The sequence below is a fragment of the Sebastes fasciatus genome, chromosome 11, assembly GCF_043250625.1.
Source record: "Sebastes fasciatus isolate fSebFas1 chromosome 11, fSebFas1.pri, whole genome shotgun sequence".
Classification (NCBI taxonomy): Eukaryota; Metazoa; Chordata; class Actinopteri; order Perciformes; family Sebastidae; genus Sebastes; species Sebastes fasciatus.
The window spans coordinates 36,286,168-36,306,911 of record NC_133805.1 but is presented as its reverse complement, the minus strand read 5'-3'; the positions used below and the strand labels follow the sequence as shown (position 1 = coordinate 36,306,911).

Below are 20,744 nucleotides of genomic sequence, written 5' to 3'. Positions count from 1 at the left end.
AGAGAAGGGTAGAGTAGAGTAGAGTAGAGAAGGGTAGAGTACAGTAGAGTAGAGTAGAGTAGAGAAGAGTAGAGTAGGGGTAGAGTAGAGTAGAGAAGGGTAGAGTAGAGTAGAGAAGAGAAGAGTAGAGTAGAGCAGGGTAGTGTAGAGTAGTGAAGGGTAGAGTAGAGTAGAGTAAAGTAGAGTAGAGTAGAGTAGAGTAGAGTAGAGTAGGGTAGAGTAGAGTAGAGAAAGGTAGAGTAGAGTAGAGTAGAGTAGAGAAGGATAGAGTACAGTAGAGTAGAGTAGATAAGGGTAGAGTAGAGTACAGTAGAGTACAGTAGAGTAGAGAAGGGTAGAGTAGAGTAGAGTAGAGTAGGGTAGGGTAGAGTAGAGTAGAGGAGGGTAGAGTACAGTAGATTAGAGTAGAGTAGAGAAGGGTAGAGTACAGTAGAGTAGAGAAGAGAAGGATAGAGTAGAGTAGAGTAGAGTAGAGTAGTGAAGGGTAGAGTAGAGTAGAGTAGAGTCGAGTAGAGTAGGGTAGAGTAGAGTAGAGAAAGGTAGAGTAGAGTAGAGTAGAGAAGAGTAGAGTAGAGAAGGGTAGAGTATAGTAGAGTAGAGTAGAGAAGGGTAGAGAAGGGTAGAGTAGAGTAGAGTAGGGTAGAGTACAGTAGAGAAGGGTAGAGTACAGTAGAGTAGAGTAGAGAAGGGTAGAGTAGAGTAGAGAAGGGTAGAGTAGAGTAGAGTAGAGTAGGTGTAGAGCAGAGAAGGGTAGAGTAGAGTAGAGTAGAGTAGAATAGAGAAGGGTAGAGTAGAGTAGAGTAGAGAAGGGTAGAGTAGAGTAGAGTAGAGAAGGGTAGAGTACAGTAGAGTAGAGTAGAGTAGAGAAGAGTAGAGTAGGGGTAGAGTAGAGTAGAGAAGGGTAGAGTAGAGTAGAGAAGAGAAGAGTAGAGTAGAGCAGGGTAGTGTAGAGTAGTGAAGGGTAGAGTAGAGTAGAGTAAAGTAGAGTAGAGTAGAGTAGAGTAGAGTAGAGTAGGGTAGAGTAGAGTAGAGAAAGGTAGAGTAGAGTAGAGTACAGTAGAGTAGAGTAGAGAAGAGTAGAGTAGAGAAGGGTAGAGTATAGTACAGTAGAGTAGAGAAGGGTAGAGTACAGTAGAGTACGGTAGAGTAGAGTAGAGAAGGGTAGAGTAGAGTAGAGAAGGGTAGAGTAGAGTAGAGTAGAGTACAGTAGAGTAGAGAAGAGAAGGATAGAGTACAGTAGAGTAGAGTAGAGTAGAGAAGGGTAGAGTAGAGTACAGTAGAGTAGAGTAGAGAAGGGTAGAGTAGAGTAGAGTAGAGTAGAGTAGGGTAGAGTAGATGAGGGTAGAGTACAGTAGATTAGAGTAGAGTAGAGAAGGGTAGAGTACAGTAGAGTAGAGAAGAGAAGGATAGAGTAGAGTAGAGTAGAGTAGAGTAGAGAAGAGTAGAGTAGGGGTAGAGTAGAGTAGAGAAGGGTAGAGTAGAGTAGAGAAGAGAAGAGTAGAGTAGAGCAGGGTAGTGTAGAGTAGTGAAGGGTAGAGTAGAGTAGAGTAAAGTAGAGTAGAGTAGAGTAGAGTAGAGTAGAGTAGAGTAGAGTAGGGTAGAGTAGAGTAGAGAAAGGTAGAGTAGAGTAGAGTACAGTAGAGTAGAGTAGAGAAGAGTAGAGTAGAGAAGGGTAGAGTATAGTACAGTAGAGTAGAGAAGGGTAGAGTACAGTAGAGTACGGTAGAGTAGAGTAGAGAAGGGTAGAGTAGAGTAGAGAAGGGTAGAGTAGAGTAGAGTAGAGTACAGTAGAGTAGAGAAGAGAAGGATAGAGTACAGTAGAGTAGAGTAGAGTAGAGAAGGGTAGAGTAGAGTACAGTAGAGTAGAGTAGAGAAGGGTAGAGTAGAGTAGAGTAGAGTAGGGTAGAGTAGATGAGGGTAGAGTACAGTAGAGTAGAGTAGAGTAGAGAAGGGTAGAGTAGAGTAGAGTAAAGAAGGGTAGAGTAGAGTAGAGTAGAGAAGAGTAGAGTAGGGGTAGTGTAGAGTAGAGAAGGGTAGAGTAGAGTAGAGAAGAGTAGAGTAGAGTAGAGAAGGGTAGAGTAGAGTAGAGTAGAGTAGGGGTAGAGTAGAGAAGGGTAGAGTAGAGTAGAGTAGAGAAGGGGTAGAGTAGAGTAGAGTAGAATAGAGAAGGGTAGAGTAGAGTAGAGTAGAGTAGAGAAGGGTAGAGAAGGGTAGAGTAGAGTAGAGTAGAGTAGAGTAGAGTAGAGTAGAGAAGGGTATAGTAGAGTAGAGTAGGGGTAGAGTAGAGAAGGGTAGAGTAGAGTAGAGTAGAATAGAGTAGAGTAGAGTAGAGTAGAGAAGGGTAGAGTAGAGTAGAATAGAGAAGGGTAGAGTAAAGTAGAGTAGAGTACAGTAGAGTAGAGAAGGGTAGAGTAGAGTAGAGTAGGGTAGGGTAGAGTAGAATAGAGAAGGGTAGAGTAGAGTAGAGTAGAGTAGAGTAGAGTACAGTAGAGTAGAGAAGGGTAGAGTAGAGTAGAGTAGGGTAGGGTAGAGTAGAGTAGAGGAGGGTAGAGTACAGTAGATTAGAGTAGAGTAGAGAAGGGTAGAGTACAGTAGAGTAGAGAAGAGAAGGATAGAGTAGAGTAGAGTAGAGTAGAGTAGTGAAGGGTAGAGTAGAGTAGAGTAGAGTCGAGTAGAGTAGGGTAGAGTAGAGAAAGGTAGAGTAGAGTAGAGTAGAGAAGAGTAGAGTAGAGAAGGGTAGAGTATAGTAGAGTAGAGTAGAGAAGGGTAGAGAAGGGTAGAGTAGAGTAGAGTAGGGTAGAGTACAGTAGAGAAGGGTAGAGTACAGTAGAGTAGAGTAGAGAAGGGTAGAGTAGAGTAGAGTAGAGTAGGTGTAGAGCAGAGAAGGGTAGAGTAGAGTAGAGTAGAGTAGAATAGAGAAGGGTAGAGTAGAGTAGAGTAGAGAAGGGTAGAGTAGAGTAGAGTAGAGAAGGGTAGAGTACAGTAGAGTAGAGTAGAGTAGAGAAGAGTAGAGTAGGGGTAGAGTAGAGTAGAGAAGGGTAGAGTAGAGTAGAGAAGAGAAGAGTAGAGTAGAGCAGGGTAGTGTAGAGTAGTGAAGGGTAGAGTAGAGTAGAGTAAAGTAGAGTAGAGTAGAGTAGAGTAGAGTAGAGTAGGGTAGAGTAGAGTAGAGAAAGGTAGAGTAGAGTAGAGTAGAGTAGAGAAGGATAGAGTACAGTAGAGTAGAGTAGATAAGGGTAGAGTAGAGTACAGTAGAGTACAGTAGAGTAGAGAAGGGTAGAGTAGAGTAGAGTAGAGTAGGGTAGGGTAGAGTAGAGTAGAGGAGGGTAGAGTACAGTAGATTAGAGTAGAGTAGAGAAGGGTAGAGTACAGTAGAGTAGAGAAGAGAAGGATAGAGTAGAGTAGAGTAGAGTAGAGTAGTGAAGGGTAGAGTAGAGTAGAGTAGAGTCGAGTAGAGTAGGGTAGAGTAGAGTAGAGAAAGGTAGAGTAGAGTAGAGTAGAGAAGAGTAGAGTAGAGAAGGGTAGAGTATAGTAGAGTAGAGTAGAGAAGGGTAGAGAAGGGTAGAGTAGAGTAGAGTAGGGTAGAGTACAGTAGAGAAGGGTAGAGTACAGTAGAGTAGAGTAGAGAAGGGTAGAGTAGAGTAGAGAAGGGTAGAGTAGAGTAGAGTAGAGTAGGTGTAGAGCAGAGAAGGGTAGAGTAGAGTAGAGTAGAGTAGAATAGAGAAGGGTAGAGTAGAGTAGAGTAGAGAAGGGTAGAGTAGAGTAGAGTAGAGAAGGGTAGAGTACAGTAGAGTAGAGTAGAGTAGAGAAGAGTAGAGTAGGGGTAGAGTAGAGTAGAGAAGGGTAGAGTAGAGTAGAGAAGAGAAGAGTAGAGTAGAGCAGGGTAGTGTAGAGTAGTGAAGGGTAGAGTAGAGTAGAGTAAAGTAGAGTAGAGTAGAGTAGAGTAGAGTAGAGTAGGGTAGAGTAGAGTAGAGAAAGGTAGAGTAGAGTAGAGTACAGTAGAGTAGAGTAGAGAAGAGTAGAGTAGAGAAGGGTAGAGTATAGTACAGTAGAGTAGAGAAGGGTAGAGTACAGTAGAGTACGGTAGAGTAGAGTAGAGAAGGGTAGAGTAGAGTAGAGAAGGGTAGAGTAGAGTAGAGTAGAGTACAGTAGAGTAGAGAAGAGAAGGATAGAGTACAGTAGAGTAGAGTAGAGTAGAGAAGGGTAGAGTAGAGTACAGTAGAGTAGAGTAGAGAAGGGTAGAGTAGAGTAGAGTAGAGTAGGGTAGAGTAGATGAGGGTAGAGTACAGTAGAGTAGAGTAGAGTAGAGAAGGGTAGAGTAGAGTAGAGTAAAGAAGGGTAGAGTAGAGTAGAGTAGAGAAGAGTAGAGTAGGGGTAGTGTAGAGTAGAGAAGGGTAGAGTAGAGTAGAGAAGGGTAGAGTAGAGTAGAGTAGAGTAGAGTAGATGAGGGTAGAGTACAGTAGAGTAGAGTAGAGTAGAGAAGGGTAGAGTAGAGTAGAGTAGAGAAGAGTAGAGTAGGGGTAGTGTAGAGTAGAGAAGGGTAGAGTAGAGTAGAGAAGAGTAGAGTAGAGTAGAGAAGGGTAGAGTAGAGTAGAGTAGAGTAGGGGTAGAGTAGAGAAGGGTAGAGTAGAGTAGAGTAGAGAAGGGGTAGAGTAGAGTAGAGTAGAGAAGGGTAGAGTACAGTAGAGTACAGTAGAGTAGGGAAGAGAAGGATAGAGTACAGTAGAGTAGAGTAGATAAGGGTAGAGTAGAGTACAGTAGAGAAGGGTAGAGTACAGTAGAGTACAGTAGAGTAGAGAAGAGAAGGATAGAGTACAGTAGAGTAGAGTAGATAAGGGTAGAGTAGAGTACAGTAGAGTACAGTAGAGTAGAGAAGGGTAGAGTAGAGTAGAGTAGGGTAGGGTAGAGTAGAGTAGAGGAGGGTAGAGTACAGTAGATTAGAGTAGAGTAGAGAAGGGTAGAGTACAGTAGAGTAGAGAAGAGAAGGATAGAGTAGAGTAGAGTAGAGTAGAGTAGTGAAGGGTAGAGTAGAGTAGAGTAGAGTCGAGTAGAGTAGGGTAGAGTAGAGTAGAGAAAGGTAGAGTAGAGTAGAGTGGAGAAGAGTAGAGTAGAGAAGGGTAGAGTATAGTAGAGTAGAGTAGAGAAGGGTAGAGAAGGGTAGAGTAGAGTAGGGTAGAGTACAGTAGAGAAGGGTAGAATACAGTAGAGTAGAGTAGAGAAGGGTAGAGTAGAGTAGAGAAGGGTAGAGTAGAGTAGAGTAGAGTAGGTGTAGAGCAGAGAAGGGTAGAGTAGAGTAGAGTAGAGTAGAGTAGAATAGAGAAGGGTAGAGTAGAGTAGAGTAGAGAAGGGTAGAGTAGAGTAGAGTAGAGAAGGGTAGAGTACAGTAGAGTAGAGTAGAGTAGAGAAGAGTAGAGTAGGGGTAGAGTAGAGTAGAGAAGGGTAGAGTAGAGTAGAGAAGAGAAGAGTAGAGTAGAGCAGGGTAGTGTAGAGTAGTGAAGGGTAGAGTAGAGTAGAGTAAAGTAGAGTAGAGTAGAGTAGGGTAGAGTAGAGTAGAGAAAGGTAGAGTAGAGTAGAGTACAGTAGAGTAGAGTAGAGTAGAGAAGAGTAGAGTAGAGAAGGGTAGAGTATAGTACAGTAGAGTAGAGAAGGGTAGAGTACAGTAGAGTACGGTAGAGTAGAGTAGAGAAGGGTAGAGTAGAGTAGAGAAGGGTAGAGTAGAGTAGAGTAGAGTACAGTAGAGTAGAGAAGAGAAGGATAGAGTACAGTAGAGTAGAGTAGAGTAGAGAAGGGTAGAGTAGAGTACAGTAGAGTAGAGTAGAGAAGGGTAGAGTAGAGTAGAGTAGAGTAGGGTAGAGTAGATGAGGGTAGAGTACAGTAGAGTAGAGTAGAGTAGAGAAGGGTAGAGTAGAGTAGAGTAGAGAAGAGTAGAGTAGGGGTAGTGTAGAGTAGAGAAGGGTAGAGTAGAGTAGAGAAGAGTAGAGTAGAGTAGAGAAGGGTAGAGTAGAGTAGAGTAGAGTAGGGGTAGAGTAGAGAAGGGTAGAGTAGAGTAGAGAAGAGTAGAGTAGAGTAGAGAAGGGTAGAGTAGAGTAGAGTAGGGGTAGAGTAGATAAGGGTAGAGTAGAGTACAGTAGAGTACAGTAGAGTAGAGAAGGGTAGAGTAGAGTAGAGTAGAGTAGGGTAGGGTAGAGTAGAGTAGAGGAGGGTAGAGTACAGTAGATTAGAGTAGAGTAGAGAAGGGTAGAGTACAGTAGAGTAGAGAAGAGAAGGATAGAGTAGAGTAGAGTAGAGTAGAGTAGTGAAGGGTAGAGTAGAGTAGAGTAGAGTCGAGTAGAGTAGGGTAGAGTAGAGAAAGGTAGAGTAGAGTAGAGTAGAGAAGAGTAGAGTAGAGAAGGGTAGAGTATAGTAGAGTAGAGTAGAGAAGGGTAGAGAAGGGTAGAGTAGAGTAGAGTAGGGTAGAGTACAGTAGAGAAGGGTAGAGTACAGTAGAGTAGAGTAGAGAAGGGTAGAGTAGAGTAGAGAAGGGTAGAGTAGAGTAGAGTAGAGTAGGTGTAGAGCAGAGAAGGGTAGAGTAGAGTAGAGTAGAGTAGAATAGAGAAGGGTAGAGTAGAGTAGAGTAGAGAAGGGTAGAGTAGAGTAGAGTAGAGAAGGGTAGAGTAGAGTAGAGTAGAGAAGAGTAGAGTAGGGGTAGAGTAGAGTAGAGAAGGGTAGAGTAGAGTAGAGAAGAGAAGAGTAGAGTAGAGCAGGGTAGTGTAGAGTAGTGAAGGGTAGAGTAGAGTAGAGTAAAGTAGAGTAGAGTAGAGTAGAGTAGAGTAGAGTAGAGTAGGGTAGAGTAGAGTAGAGAAAGGTAGAGTAGAGTAGAGTACAGTAGAGTAGAGTAGAGAAGAGTAGAGTAGAGAAGGGTAGAGTATAGTACAGTAGAGTAGAGAAGGGTAGAGTACAGTAGAGAAGGGTAGAGTAGAGTAGAGAAGGGTAGAGTAGAGTAGAGTAGAGTACAGTAGAGTAGAGAAGAGAAGGATAGAGTACAGTAGAGTAGAGTAGAGTAGAGAAGGGTAGAGTAGAGTACAGTAGAGTAGAGTAGAGAAGGGTAGAGTAGAGTAGAGTAGAGTAGGGTAGAGTAGATGAGGGTAGAGTACAGTAGAGTAGAGTAGAGTAGAGAAGGGTAGAGTAGAGTAGAGTAAAGAAGGGTAGAGTAGAGTAGAGTAGAGAAGAGTAGAGTAGGGGTAGTGTAGAGTAGAGAAGGGTAGAGTAGAGTAGAGAAGAGTAGAGTAGAGTAGAGAAGGGTAGAGTAGAGTAGAGTAGAGTAGGGGTAGAGTAGAGAAGGGTAGAGTAGAGTAGAGTAGAGAAGGGGTAGAGTAGAGTAGAGTAGAATAGAGAAGGGTAGAGTAGAGTAGAGTAGAGTAGAGAAGGGTAGAGAAGGGTAGAGTAGAGTAGAGTAGAGTAGAGAAGGGTATAGTAGAGTAGAGTAGGGGTAGAGTAGAGAAGGGTAGAGTAGAGTAGAGTAGAATAGAGTAGAGTAGAGTAGAGAAGGGTAGAGTAGAGTAGAATAGAGAAGGGTAGAGTAAAGTAGAGTAGAGTACAGTAGAGTAGAGAAGGGTAGAGTAGAGTAGAGTAGGGTAGGGTAGAGTAGAGTAGAGGAGGGTAGAGTAGAGTAGAGTAGAGTAGAGTAGAGTAGAATAGAGAAGGGTAGAGTATAGTAGAGTAGAGTAGAGTAGAGTAGAGTAGAGTACAGTAGAGTAGAGAAGGGTAGAGTAGAGTAGAGTAGAGTAGGGTAGGGTAGAGTAGAGTAGAGGAGGGTAGAGTACAGTAGATTAGAGTAGAGTAGAGAAGGGTAGAGTACAGTAGAGTAGAGAAGAGAAGGATAGAGTAGAGTAGAGTAGAGTAGAGTAGTGAAGGGTAGAGTAGAGTAGAGTAGAGTCGAGTAGAGTAGGGTAGAGTAGAGAAAGGTAGAGTAGAGTAGAGTAGAGAAGAGTAGAGTAGAGAAGGGTAGAGTATAGTAGAGTAGAGTAGAGAAGGGTAGAGAAGGGTAGAGTAGAGTAGAGTAGGGTAGAGTACAGTAGAGAAGGGTAGAGTACAGTAGAGTAGAGTAGAGAAGGGTAGAGTAGAGTAGAGTAGAGTAGAATAGAGAAGGGTAGAGTAGAGTAGAGTAGAGAAGGGTAGAGTAGAGTAGAGTAGAGAAGGGTAGAGTACAGTAGAGTAGAGTAGAGTAGAGAAGAGTAGAGTAGGGGTAGAGTAGAGTAGAGAAGGGTAGAGTAGAGTAGAGAAGAGAAGAGTAGAGTAGAGCAGGGTAGTGTAGAGTAGTGAAGGGTAGAGTAGAGTAGAGTAAAGTAGAGTAGAGTAGAGTAGAGTAGAGTAGGGTAGAGTAGAGTAGAGAAAGGTAGAGTAGAGTAGAGTAGAGAAGGATAGAGTACAGTAGAGTAGAGTAGATAAGGGTAGAGTAGAGTACAGTAGAGTACAGTAGAGTAGAGAAGGGTAGAGTACAGTAGAGTAGAGAAGAGAAGGATAGAGTAGAGTAGAGTAGAGTAGTGAAGGGTAGAGTAGAGTAGAGTAGAGTCGAGTAGAGTAGGGTAGAGTAGAGTAGAGAAAGGTAGAGTAGAGTAGAGTAGAGAAGAGTAGAGTAGAGAAGGGTAGAGTATAGTAGAGTAGAGTAGAGAAGGGTAGAGAAGGGTAGAGTAGAGTAGAGTAGGGTAGAGTACAGTAGAGAAGGGTAGAGTACAGTAGAGTAGAGTAGAGAAGGGTAGAGTAGAGTAGAGAAGGGTAGAGTAGAGTAGAGTAGAGTAGGTGTAGAGCAGAGAAGGGTAGAGTAGAGTAGAGTAGAGTAGAATAGAGAAGGGTAGAGTAGAGTAGAGTAGAGAAGGGTAGAGTAGAGTAGAGTAGAGAAGGGTAGAGTACAGTAGAGTAGAGTAGAGTAGAGAAGAGTAGAGTAGGGGTAGAGTAGAGTAGAGAAGGGTAGAGTAGAGTAGAGAAGAGAAGAGTAGAGTAGAGCAGGGTAGTGTAGAGTAGTGAAGGGTAGAGTAGAGTAGAGTAAAGTAGAGTAGAGTAGAGTAGAGTAGAGTAGAGTAGGGTAGAGTAGAGTAGAGAAAGGTAGAGTAGAGTAGAGTACAGTAGAGTAGAGTAGAGAAGAGTAGAGTAGAGAAGGGTAGAGTATAGTACAGTAGAGTAGAGAAGGGTAGAGTACAGTAGAGTACGGTAGAGTAGAGTAGAGAAGGGTAGAGTAGAGTAGAGAAGGGTAGAGTAGAGTAGAGTAGAGTAGAGTACAGTAGAGTAGAGAAGAGAAGGATAGAGTACAGTAGAGTAGAGTAGAGTAGAGAAGGGTAGAGTAGAGTACAGTAGAGTAGAGTAGAGAAGGGTAGAGTAGAGTAGAGTAGAGTAGGGTAGAGTAGATGAGGGTAGAGTACAGTAGAGTAGAGTAGAGTAGAGAAGGGTAGAGTAGAGTAGAGTAAAGAAGGGTAGAGTAGAGTAGAGTAGAGAAGAGTAGAGTAGGGGTAGTGTAGAGTAGAGAAGGGTAGAGTAGAGTAGAGAAAGGTAGAGTAGAGTAGAGTAGAGAAGAGTAGAGTAGAGAAGGGTAGAGTATAGTAGAGTAGAGTAGAGAAGGGTAGAGAAGGGTAGAGTAGAGTAGAGTAGGGTAGAGTACAGTAGAGAAGGGTAGAGTACAGTAGAGTAGAGTAGAGAAGGGTAGAGTAGAGTAGAGAAGGGTAGAGTAGAGTAGAGTAGAGTAGGTGTAGAGCAGAGAAGGGTAGAGTAGAGTAGAGTAGAGTAGAATAGAGAAGGGTAGAGTAGAGTAGAGTAGAGAAGGGTAGAGTAGAGTAGAGTAGAGAAGGGTAGAGTACAGTAGAGTAGAGTAGAGTAGAGAAGAGTAGAGTAGGGGTAGAGTAGAGTAGAGAAGGGTAGAGTAGAGTAGAGAAGAGAAGAGTAGAGTACAGCAGGGTAGTGTAGAGTAGTGAAGGGTAGAGTAGAGTAGAGGAGGGTAGAGTACAGTAGATTAGAGTAGAGTAGAGAAGGGTAGAGTACAGTAGAGTAGAGAAGAGAAGGATAGAGTAGAGTAGAGTAGAGTAGAGTAGTGAAGGGTAGAGTAGAGTAGAGTAGAGTCGAGTAGAGTAGGGTAGAGTAGAGAAGAGTAGAGTAGAGAAGGGTAGAGTATAGTAGAGTAGAGTAGAGAAGGGTAGAGAAGGGTAGAGTAGAGTAGAGTAGGGTAGAGTACAGTAGAGAAGGGTAGAGTACAGTAGAGTAGAGTAGAGAAGGGTAGAGTAGAGTAGAGTAGAGTAGGTGTAGAGCAGAGAAGGGTAGAGTAGAGTAGAGTAGAGTAGAATAGAGAAGGGTAGAGTAGAGTAGAGTAGAGAAGGGTAGAGTAGAGTAGAGTAGAGTAGAGTAGAGAAGAGTAGAGTAGGGGTAGAGTAGAGTAGAGAAGGGTAGAGTAGAGTAGAGAAGAGAAGAGTAGAGTAGAGCAGGGTAGTGTAGAGTAGTGAAGGGTAGAGTAGAGTAGAGTAAAGTAGAGTAGAGTAGAGTAGAGTAGAGTAGAGTAGAGTAGAGTAGGGTAGAGTAGAGTAGAGAAAGGTAGAGTAGAGTAGAGTAGAGAAGGATAGAGTACAGTAGAGTAGAGTAGATAAGGGTAGAGTAGAGTACAGTAGAGTACAGTAGAGTAGACAAGGGTAGAGTAGAGTAGAGTAGAGTAGGGTAGGGTAGAGTAGAGTAGAGGAGGGTAGAGTACAGTAGATTAGAGTAGAGTAGAGAAGGGTAGAGTACAGTAGAGTAGAGAAGAGAAGGATAGAGTAGAGTAGAGTAGAGTAGAGTAGTGAAGGGTAGAGTAGAGTAGAGTAGAGTCGAGTAGAGTAGGGTAGAGTAGAGTAGAGAAAGGTAGAGTAGAGTAGAGTAGAGAAGAGTAGAGTAGAGAAGGGTAGAGTATAGTAGAGTAGAGTAGAGAAGGGTAGAGAAGGGTAGAGTAGAGTAGAGTAGGGTAGAGTACAGTAGAGAAGGGTAGAGTACAGTAGAGTAGAGTAGAGAAGGGTAGAGTAGAGTAGAGAAGGGTAGAGTAGAGTAGAGTAGAGTAGGTGTAGAGCAGAGAAGGGTAGAGTAGAGTAGAGTAGAGTAGAATAGAGAAGGGTAGAGTAGAGTAGAGTAGAGAAGGGTAGAGTAGAGTAGAGTAGAGAAGGGTAGAGTACAGTAGAGTAGAGTAGAGTAGAGTAGGGGTAGAGTAGAGTAGAGAAGGGTAGAGTAGAGTAGAGAAGAGAAGAGTAGAGTAGAGCAGGGTAGTGTAGAGTAGTGAAGGGTAGAGTAGAGTAGAGTAAAGTAGAGTAGAGTAGAGTAGAGTAGAGTAGAGTAGAGTAGAGTAGAGTAGGGTAGAGTAGAGTAGAGAAAGGTAGAGTAGAGTAGAGTACAGTAGAGTAGAGTAGAGAAGAGTAGAGTAGAGAAGGGTAGAGTATAGTACAGTAGAGTAGAGAAGGGTAGAGTACAGTAGAGTACGGTAGAGTAGAGTAGAGAAGGGTAGAGTAGAGTAGAGAAGGGTAGAGTAGAGTAGAGTAGAGTACAGTAGAGTACAGTAGAGAAGGGTAGAGTAGAGTAGAGTAGAGTAGGGTAGAGTAGATGAGGGTAGAGTACAGTAGAGTAGAGTAGAGTAGAGAAGGGTAGAGTAGAGTAGAGTAAAGAAGGGTAGAGTAGAGTAGAGTAGAGAAGAGTAGAGTAGGGGTAGTGTAGAGTAGAGAAGGGTAGAGTAGAGTAGAGAAAGGTAGAGTAGAGTAGAGTAGAGAAGAGTAGAGTAGAGAAGGGTAGAGTATAGTAGAGTAGAGTAGAGAAGGGTAGAGAAGGGTAGAGTAGAGTAGAGTAGGGTAGAGTACAGTAGAGAAGGGTAGAGTACAGTAGAGTAGAGTAGAGAAGGGTAGAGTAGAGTAGAGAAGGGTAGAGTAGAGTAGAGTAGGTGTAGAGCAGAGAAGGGTAGAGTAGAGTAGAGTAGAGTAGAATAGAGAAGGGTAGAGTAGAGTAGAGTAGAGAAGGGTAGAGTAGAGTAGAGTAGACAAGGGTAGAGTACAGTAGAGTAGAGTAGAGTAGAGAAGAGTAGAGTAGGGGTAGAGTAGAGTAGAGAAGGGTAGAGTAGAGTAGAGAAGAGAAGAGTAGAGTACAGCAGGGTAGTGTAGAGTAGTGAAGGGTAGAGTAGAGTAGAGTAAAGTAGAGTAGAGTAGAGTAGAGTAGAGTAGAGTAGAGTAGAGTAGAGTAGGGTAGAGTAGAGTAGAGAAAGGTAGAGTAGAGTAGAGTAGAGAAGAGTAGAGTAGAGAAGGGTAGAGTATAGTACAGTAGAGTAGAGAAGGGTAGAGTAAAGTAGAGTACGGTAGAGTAGAGTAGAGAAGGGTAGAGTAGAGTAGAGAAGGGTAGAGTAGAGTAGAGTACAGTAGAGTAGAGAAGAGAAGGATAGAGTACAGTAGAGTAGAGTAGAGTAGAGAAGGGTAGAGTAGAGTACAGTAGAGTAGAGTAGAGAAGGGTAGAGTAGAGTAGAGTAGAGTAGGGTAGAGTAGATGAGGGTAGAGTACAGTAGAGTAGAGTAGAGTAGAGAAGGGTAGAGTAGAGTAGAGTAAAGAAGGGTAGAGTAGAGTAGAGTAGAGAAGAGTAGAGTAGGGGTAGTGTAGAGTAGAGAAGGGTAGAGTAGAGTAGAGAAGAGTAGAGTAGAGTAGAGAAGGATAGAGTAGAGTAGAGTAGAGTAGGGGTAGAGTAGAGAAGGGTAGAGTAGAGTAGAGAAGGGGTAGAGTAGAGTAGAGTAGAGTAGAATAGAGAAGGGTAGAGTAGAGTAGAGTAGAGAAGGGTAGAGAAGGGTAGAGTAGAGTAGAGTAGAGTAGAGTAGAGTAGAGAAGGGTAGAGTAGAGTAGAGTAGAATAGAGAAGGGTAGAGTAGAGTAGAGTAGAGAAGGGTAGAGAAGGGTAGAGTAGAGTAGAGTAGAGTAGAGTAGAGTAGAGTAGAGTAGAGTAGAGTAGAGTAGAGAAGGGTATAGTAGAGTAGAGTAGAATAGAGTAGAGTAGAGTAGAGTAGAGAAGGGTAGAGTAGAGTAGAGTAGAATAGAGTAGAGTAGAGTAGAGTAGAGAAGGGTAGAGTAGAGTAGAGTAGAATAGAGAAGGGTAGAGTAGAGTAGAGTAGAGTAGAGAAGGGTAGAGTAGAGTAGAGTAGAGTAGAGTAGAGTAGAGTAGAGTAGAATAGAGAAGGGTAGAGTAGAGTAGAGTAGAGTAGGGTAGAGTAGAGTAGAGTAGAGAAGGGTAGAGTAGAGTAGAGTAGAGTAGAGTAGAGGTAGTGGACGGGTAAAACCAGAAGGAGGCAGCAATGCAACACAAAGGATGGCAGCTGCCGTAAACCCCAAAGAAGAAGAAGAAGCGGAAGCGGAAGTAGTTCAGCGTGTGTAAACTTCAATGACTGAATCAGCGTCGTTAACAAACCAACTATGTTGTCTGTGAATAAACTGCAGAGATTAGGACCCGGTGTTCTTTCTCAGTCCTTCCGGAACATTCACATTACGGCCGCGTTGTGTACCGTGTCCTGTCTGAGAGGAGAGAGTGGGAAGCGGCTCCGTGCTGACACCAGGTCGCTCCTCAACACACACAGCGAGGTAGTGAACGCACCACACACACAGCGAGGTAGTGAACGCACCACAGCCTCACAGCCGGGGCTCTCACACAGAGGGCTTATAGAGGGCTGCATGGCGCTGTCAACAAGTTCATATACGTTTAATTTACGGGATTACTCGACACACGCTCCAGAGCCTCGGGCACAGCCTTGGGCACAGCACGGCACGGCACTAAGACGCCAAACTAGAGATTAGCTCCACTAACTAGCAGCTAACATCAGCCTGTCTGTCATCACATGTTGATCTATTGTGAAGCGCAGAGACAACCTGTGGTTGAACACCCATCAGAACATGAACTAACTATATCTGACCTGTTTTAATAGAATAAACCATATTACTATATCTGACCTGTTTTATTAGAATAAACCATCTTACTGTATCTGATCTGTTTTATTAGAATAAACCATCTTACTGTATCTGATTTGTTTTAATAGAATAAACCATATTACTATATCTGACCTGTTTTATTAGAATAAACCATCTTACTGTATCTGATCTGTTTTAATAGAATAAACCATCTTACTATATCTGACTTGTTTTAATAGAATAAACCATCTTACTATATCTGACCTGTTTTATTAGAATAAACCATATTGTGGTTGTGTAGACTGCAGGAGGAACCACAGAGTGTAGCACAGCCTTCAGACAGGAATGTCTGCAAGATTACTTCAAGTCTTCTTTTCTTTCCTTTCAACATTAACAGTATAAAGACTAACAAAGGAGAAAAGTTGATTTATTTTCTGTGTGTTTTATATATATATATATATATATATATATATATACTGATCATCCATAACATTCAGACCACTGACAGGTGAAGTGAATATCATTGATTATCTGGTTACCATGGCACCTGGCAGGTAGGTGGGGGGGGGGGATATATTAGACGGCAGGTGAACATTTTGAACTTTGAACTTTGTGTTGGAAGCAGAAGAAATGGGCCAGCGTAAGGAGGACTTTGACAAGGGCCAGATAGTGCTGGCTAGACGACCGGGTCAGAGCATCTCCAGAACTGCAGCTCTTGTGGGATGTTCCCGGCCTGCAGTGGTCAGGACCTACCAAAAGTGGTCCAAGGAAGGAGAACCGGCGACAGGGTCAGACCCGAGGCTCAGTGATGCCCGTGGGGAGCGAAGCCTGGCCCGTGTTGTCTGATCCAATAGAAGTGAAGAGAAGAGAATCAAACTGATGAAAAAGTGAATGCTGGTTCTGATAGAAAGGTGTCAGAACACACAGTGAGGAGCAGTTTGTTGCGTATGGGGTTCGTAGCCGCAGACCGGTCAGGATGACCGTGCTGACCCTTGTCCACCGTCATAAAGCGCTTACAATGGACACGTGAGCATCAGAACTGGACCATGGAGCAATGGAAGAAGGTGGCCCGGTCTGATGAATCACGTTTTCTTTTACATCATGTGGATGGCAACAAGTTGGAGGTGTTGACTCGGCCTCCAAATTCTCCAGATCTCAATCCGATGGAGAATCTGTGGGATGTGCTGGACAAACAAGTCTGATTCATGGAGGCCTCCCCACCTCGCAACTTCTAGGACTTAAAGGATCTGCTACTGACGGCTTGGTGCCAGATACCACAGCAGACCTTCAGAGGTCTAGCAGAGTCCATGCCTCCACGGGTCAGACCTTCAGAGGTCTAGTGGAGTCCATGCCTCCACAGGTCAGACCTTCAGAGGTCTAGCGGAGTCCATGCCTCCACAGGTCAGACCTTCAGAGGTCTAGAGGAGTCCATGCCTCCACAGGTCAGACCTTCAGAGGTCTAGAGGAGTCCATGCCTCCACAGGTCAGACCTTCAGAGGTCTAGTGGAGTCCATGCCTCCACGGGTCAGACCTTCAGAGGTCTAGAGGAGTCCATGCCTCCGAGGGTCAGGAGGGGGACCTAATCAATATTAGGCAGGTGGTCATAATGTTATGGCTGATCGGTGTATATATATAACCAGAACATTATAGGCATTATAAAAGTAGACTTTTATGGTAGTACATACTCTCTAATCCCATTGCTTCACCATCACATACATGCAGACAGAAAAAAGGCGTTCTTGTGGTATGGAATTCAGAACCGATAAAACCTTTACTGAAATGTGCCTTTTTCCCTCTTAGTGTCCTGTATCTGCGACCTGATAGCAGTTTGTTTTTAGATAGATATATAGATGTATAGATAGATAGATAGATAGATAGACAGATTGGAAGCTATTTAGAATGATAATGTGTACCACATGTATACCTTACGGGACATCACAACGGACTTTTGGTCTAGACTTCTAACAGAGTAGCTAAACCCTGCTAAAGTAAACTTCTATTGTGTGTTTTTCTTCTGTTTCTTTGCAGTCCCACTGTTTGTCAAACCGCTGTCTTTCCACAGCGACCCACTCCGAGGATGGGAACCTCATTTACACTGGCAGCCTGGGCAGTGCTGTTCGAGGTGAGTCACGTTCATCTTGTTACATCTTTGTCTTTCTTTTCCTTTATCTAGTACTTTATCTAGCACTTTACTAGTTGTTATTAAGATACAATTCAGTAGTCAAAAGATTGCTAGGCTTTCCCACATAGTACCAGGTAAACAGTTTATGACATTATGTCATTAAAAGTAGTCACTGTCTGTTCCATTTTGTGTGGACACATTCCTGTGTACACCACAGAGCAGGACACACATTGTGCCGAAACTTGTATGTTTTCGCTCCCTCGCAGCTGGGAAAGACAGACACAGGAAGTTGTTGGGTCTTGAGGAGCTGCAGTGTTTATTCCTAAGGCAAACTGTAACCTACACTGTACATTTACTAGCACCACTCTACAACTTTACTGCTACTTTCTCCTCTGCTCTGATCACCAACAGCTGTCTGCTCTGAGCGCAGCCACCACGCCTCTCTCTCAACCACACACTACGTACTGGCCTGTTGAGCCACGCTACTCCTATGACACAATCATATGTGTCAGTGTTGATGGAAAATAGATCAGGAATACTACCTTTCAAAGGAAAACTGCACACTGCACAGAAAGTTTGGCTGCTCAGTAGGGGTGTAACGATGTGATTTCCATGGTTCCGATATGATTCAAGGACAGTATTTGGCTCATCTAGAGCGATACAATACGATTCAATGATTTGAAATCGATACAGTAACTTTTTTTGCCAAAACGTTCAGTCAGTGTGACTGTGAAATAAATATGTGATACTGGACTGTCAGGATTCCTCAAAGTTGTTCTAGTAAGGGAATCCGGGATAAATGAATTATGGATATAAACAAGTAGACAACGATTAATGGCAAATACATACAGCTTTTATTAGAAAATAATAAAAAGTGCAACTGCAGGACCTGCTGCTTCAGTTCTCAAGATACAAGGCAGTGCAATATTTAACACTACATATAATAAACCAACTTCTATTCAAGTTAAATGAACAGTGGTTTAACCTGCTGCTTCTGTCCTCATTTTCAATATAAACGGTAGATCAATAATACAGAGATCAAACAGCTGATAGTGATCAAACAGCTGATAGTGTTCAACCACTGATAGTGATCAACCGCTGATAGTGATCAAACAGCTGATAGTGATCAACAGCTGATAGTGATCAACAGCTGATAGTGATCAAACAGCTGATAGTGTTCAACCGCTGATGGTGATCAAACAGCTGATAGTGATCAACAGCTGATAGTGATCAAACAGCTGATAGTGATCAAAACAGCTGATAGTGATCAAAACAGCTGATAGTGTTCAACCAACTGATAATGATCAACAGCTGATAATGATCAAACAGCTGATAGTGATTAACAACTGATAGTGATCCAACAGCTGATAGTGATCAAACAGCTGATAGTGATCAAACAGCTTTGGACAGAATCATTCCTCTACAAACGCTGTTTAAATAATCTGCTGATAGTGATCCAGTAGTCCATTTACAGGGTTCATTTGGGCTCTTTTCATACATGAAAACATCTGGAACAACATGTTTTTTACTTTACTCCCATCGTGATAATCTGCCTCACGGACCGTCTGCTCTCCGGAAAGTCATTTTCTCTGAATGAAAAAACGCGCACGGGGAAATCTCTGGTGGAAGAAGCCGCCCCTCGTCAAGCGCCTGAAACTCTGCCGACCGGCTCCAGTGTGCCGTTTGTCTGCATGCACTCCATGGATGCGTGCTCGCGCTGCAGAGGGCGGAGCTGGCAAGCTTGCACATGTCTGGAGAGTGAACCGGAGTAACGTTTAACATTTCTTTACTAATAAAAGTGCTTAAAAACACTGTCATATAACGTTTGTCGTCCTTAAATACAAGGTGCAACTCCTTAGTATCCATACAATGGATTTCTGCATTTCAAATAGATTTTATATCGATATACGTCCCCCGTGAAGGAGAACTTGCCGAGTACCTATCGATGTAGTTGGATCGTAGGAATATAAATCGATCCATCGATGTAGTAGATGAATCGTTACACCCCTACTGCTCAGTCAGAGCGGAATATGTTGCACCTTCTTATCTCTTCATTTTAATACTTAATATACCATGTTGTTGAGAATAGTTAAATAAGTAAATGTTGCAGGATACATAGAAGGCTTCAAACAGACCCCGTGATCAGTATCGGCTGATACTGCTTCCAGAGATGATCTGTGATCGGCCCCAAAACTCCTGAACGGAGCATCCTGAGTCCCATTTAATGACTGTGTGGAAATCTGATGTTTCTGCATCACAGATGATGAACAAATAATAATAATAATAATAAATTCAACTTATTTTGCGCTTTTCAGGGACTCAAGGACGCTTTACACTATAGGGGGGAAACGGTGTGAGACGAACGGTGTGAGACAAACGGTGTGAGACAAACAGCAGACAAACAACACACACAGGCGCACTCTCATACATACACACGGACGAATGGGTAAGGGGCGGGGGGGTTAGGAGTAGGCAGAAGAGAAAAGATGGGTCTTGAGGCGGGACTGGAATAGGGGGAGGGAATCAGTCTCTAATGTGTTGTGGGAGGGAGTTCCAAAGCTTGGGAGCTGCCCTGGAGAATGCTCTGTCCCCAAAGCTGCGGAGGTGGATCTGAGGGACCGTGGGGGTTGGTAGGGGGAGAGGAGGTCAGAGAGGTGGGGGGGGGTGGGGCAAGGTGCTGGAGGGCTTTGTAGGTGAGGGTTAGGATTTTGTAGGAGATCCCATGGGAGACAGGGAGCCAGTGGAGATCTTTGAGGACTGGGGTGATGTGATGCCAGGATTTGGTGTGAATTAGGAGTCGGGCGGCTGCATTCTGGACCAGTTGTAGTCATAGTTCAGTAATAAAATCCTAGCACACCACAGAGTATCTCTCCTGCTGCTGACAGCCTTTTTTATACTTGCTCTCTCTATACACACACATTAGGCTGCAAAGTGACTGCATAAAACCAGAGCTTGCATATAGTGGACATCATGGCATTGGTTCAATTATGGAAAGAAAGTGAATGAAACAATGTAAACACAATTACTGTGTAGTATACACAATATGGCATGATACCGTGTAGTGTTGCAGTGATACTGTATGAACATGTGAAATCCACTGAACTATAAATGAGTTTGTATACCAGAGGCACCTAGTGGCACCCAAATATAAATCTATTTTTAGTGTCAAATAAGTACTTTAATTGTATATCATTTTTCAGTTTCTGCATCAAACTGCAGGTTTAGGGGAATTTGACTGTGCAGTGAGTGATGCATCAACTTAATGCTGAAGGACATGCGTACAATACTTGGTTAAATGGGATGTATGCCTGATGATAGCAGTGTGTGTGGACATGTGTAACCCAGGTTCACATCTGTAACCTGTGTTCTGTGAATCTTCTCTTCGTCAGGGGTGAAGCTGTTTTCTTACAGCACCAGCGGGGCCAGCCTCTTTCTCATGCCCCACATCCTCCTTAAGACTGGACTAGTAGTCCAGAGCTTCGCCGTGCAGGCCGCTTTCTGTGGAGTCATTGGATTCTTCACCTTCCTCACCCCTGTCCTCCTCCACTTCATCACCAAGGGCTACGTGATCCGCCTGTACCACAACTCAGACAGAGACACCTACACTGCCATCACCTACAGCGTCCTTCTCACTGAAAAAAAGAGTGTGTTCCACCAGAGGCAGGTTAGGATCCCAGCCGTCAGCCAGATGTTCACCACCTTCTATGCTGACAAAATGGGGCTGCTGGTAAACCCAGACATGTTCTCTATTCCACAAGACTACAACCACCTGATGGGCTACGATAAGCCCTTCAGCTTCGACACAGACGACATCGATAGACCTGATAAGAGCTGAACCATCGACTGCAAACAGGTTGAATGTGGTGTCAGTATATGAATTATTTCCACAACTCCAAACTGCACAGTACATACACTCACATGTCTGTCAGGGTGGAACATTCACAGAGGACCACAATATGCAGCCACAATCAATTCTCAACTAGATTTCCAGCTTTTTTTTTTCAATATTTTGATGGATGTTTCATATTAATAAATTATAACTCCATTATCATGACCTGTTATCTGTTTGAAACAGTTTCCTTTTGTTGGTCTTTGTAACTGTCATGACCGTGCACATGTCACTGCATGAGGAACATACAAATGTTTTTGTATAAACCCATTTTTCATTAAACAAAAGTAGCCAGATTTCACAAATGTTAAACACAAGCAGCTGTATAGATACGATACAGTCTAATAGTCTGATTAAAGAATATGCATCTGTGTCGTAAGATGGCGTAAAGTGGTGGTAAACTGGTTTTAGTCGGCCTCGTTCAAAACCTTTGAGTTGTACATAAATCTAATAAAAAGAGCTATCGGACTGTCTCCAGTGCGCTCTCCAGCGCTCAGGGTGTAATGGAGGCACTGCGGTGGCTGCCTCATACACCCAGCCTTCTCAAGTCACCTCAACCACCTGCACATACAGACTGTGGAAATAAAGCCAGTGACTTCTCTCCCACAGGCGTTACACTCCATGTCCTCATTATGAGTCCTATCAAAACTTCAATAATGAAACAAATTGTGTTCACCTAACAAACTTCCATTTTCAAATGATATCCAGTGTGGGGGATATTACTGATTGTAGTGACCATTTTGACGAGTTGCGAAGCGATCAGTCTGATTCCAGCAGTATTGCAGTAATGTGTAATGCTGCAGGATTCCCCGGCACTGTGAGGATACGTGAATGGT

General features: G+C 43.4%; 1 protein-coding gene across 1 annotated transcript; it reads left to right on the top strand.

Annotated features, from left to right (window-relative positions):
- Positions 1-13,312: 13,312 nt before the first annotated feature.
- On the top strand, positions 13,313-20,080 carry tmem70 (transmembrane protein 70). The gene is made up of 3 exons (XM_074652402.1): positions 13,313-13,573; positions 15,926-16,019; positions 19,409-20,080. The coding sequence occupies exons 1-3, from the start codon at positions 13,409-13,411 to the stop codon at positions 19,852-19,854; spliced, it is 705 nt and encodes a 234-aa protein (XP_074508503.1). The 5' UTR covers positions 13,313-13,408; the 3' UTR covers positions 19,855-20,080.
- Positions 20,081-20,744: the final 664 nt, after the last annotated feature.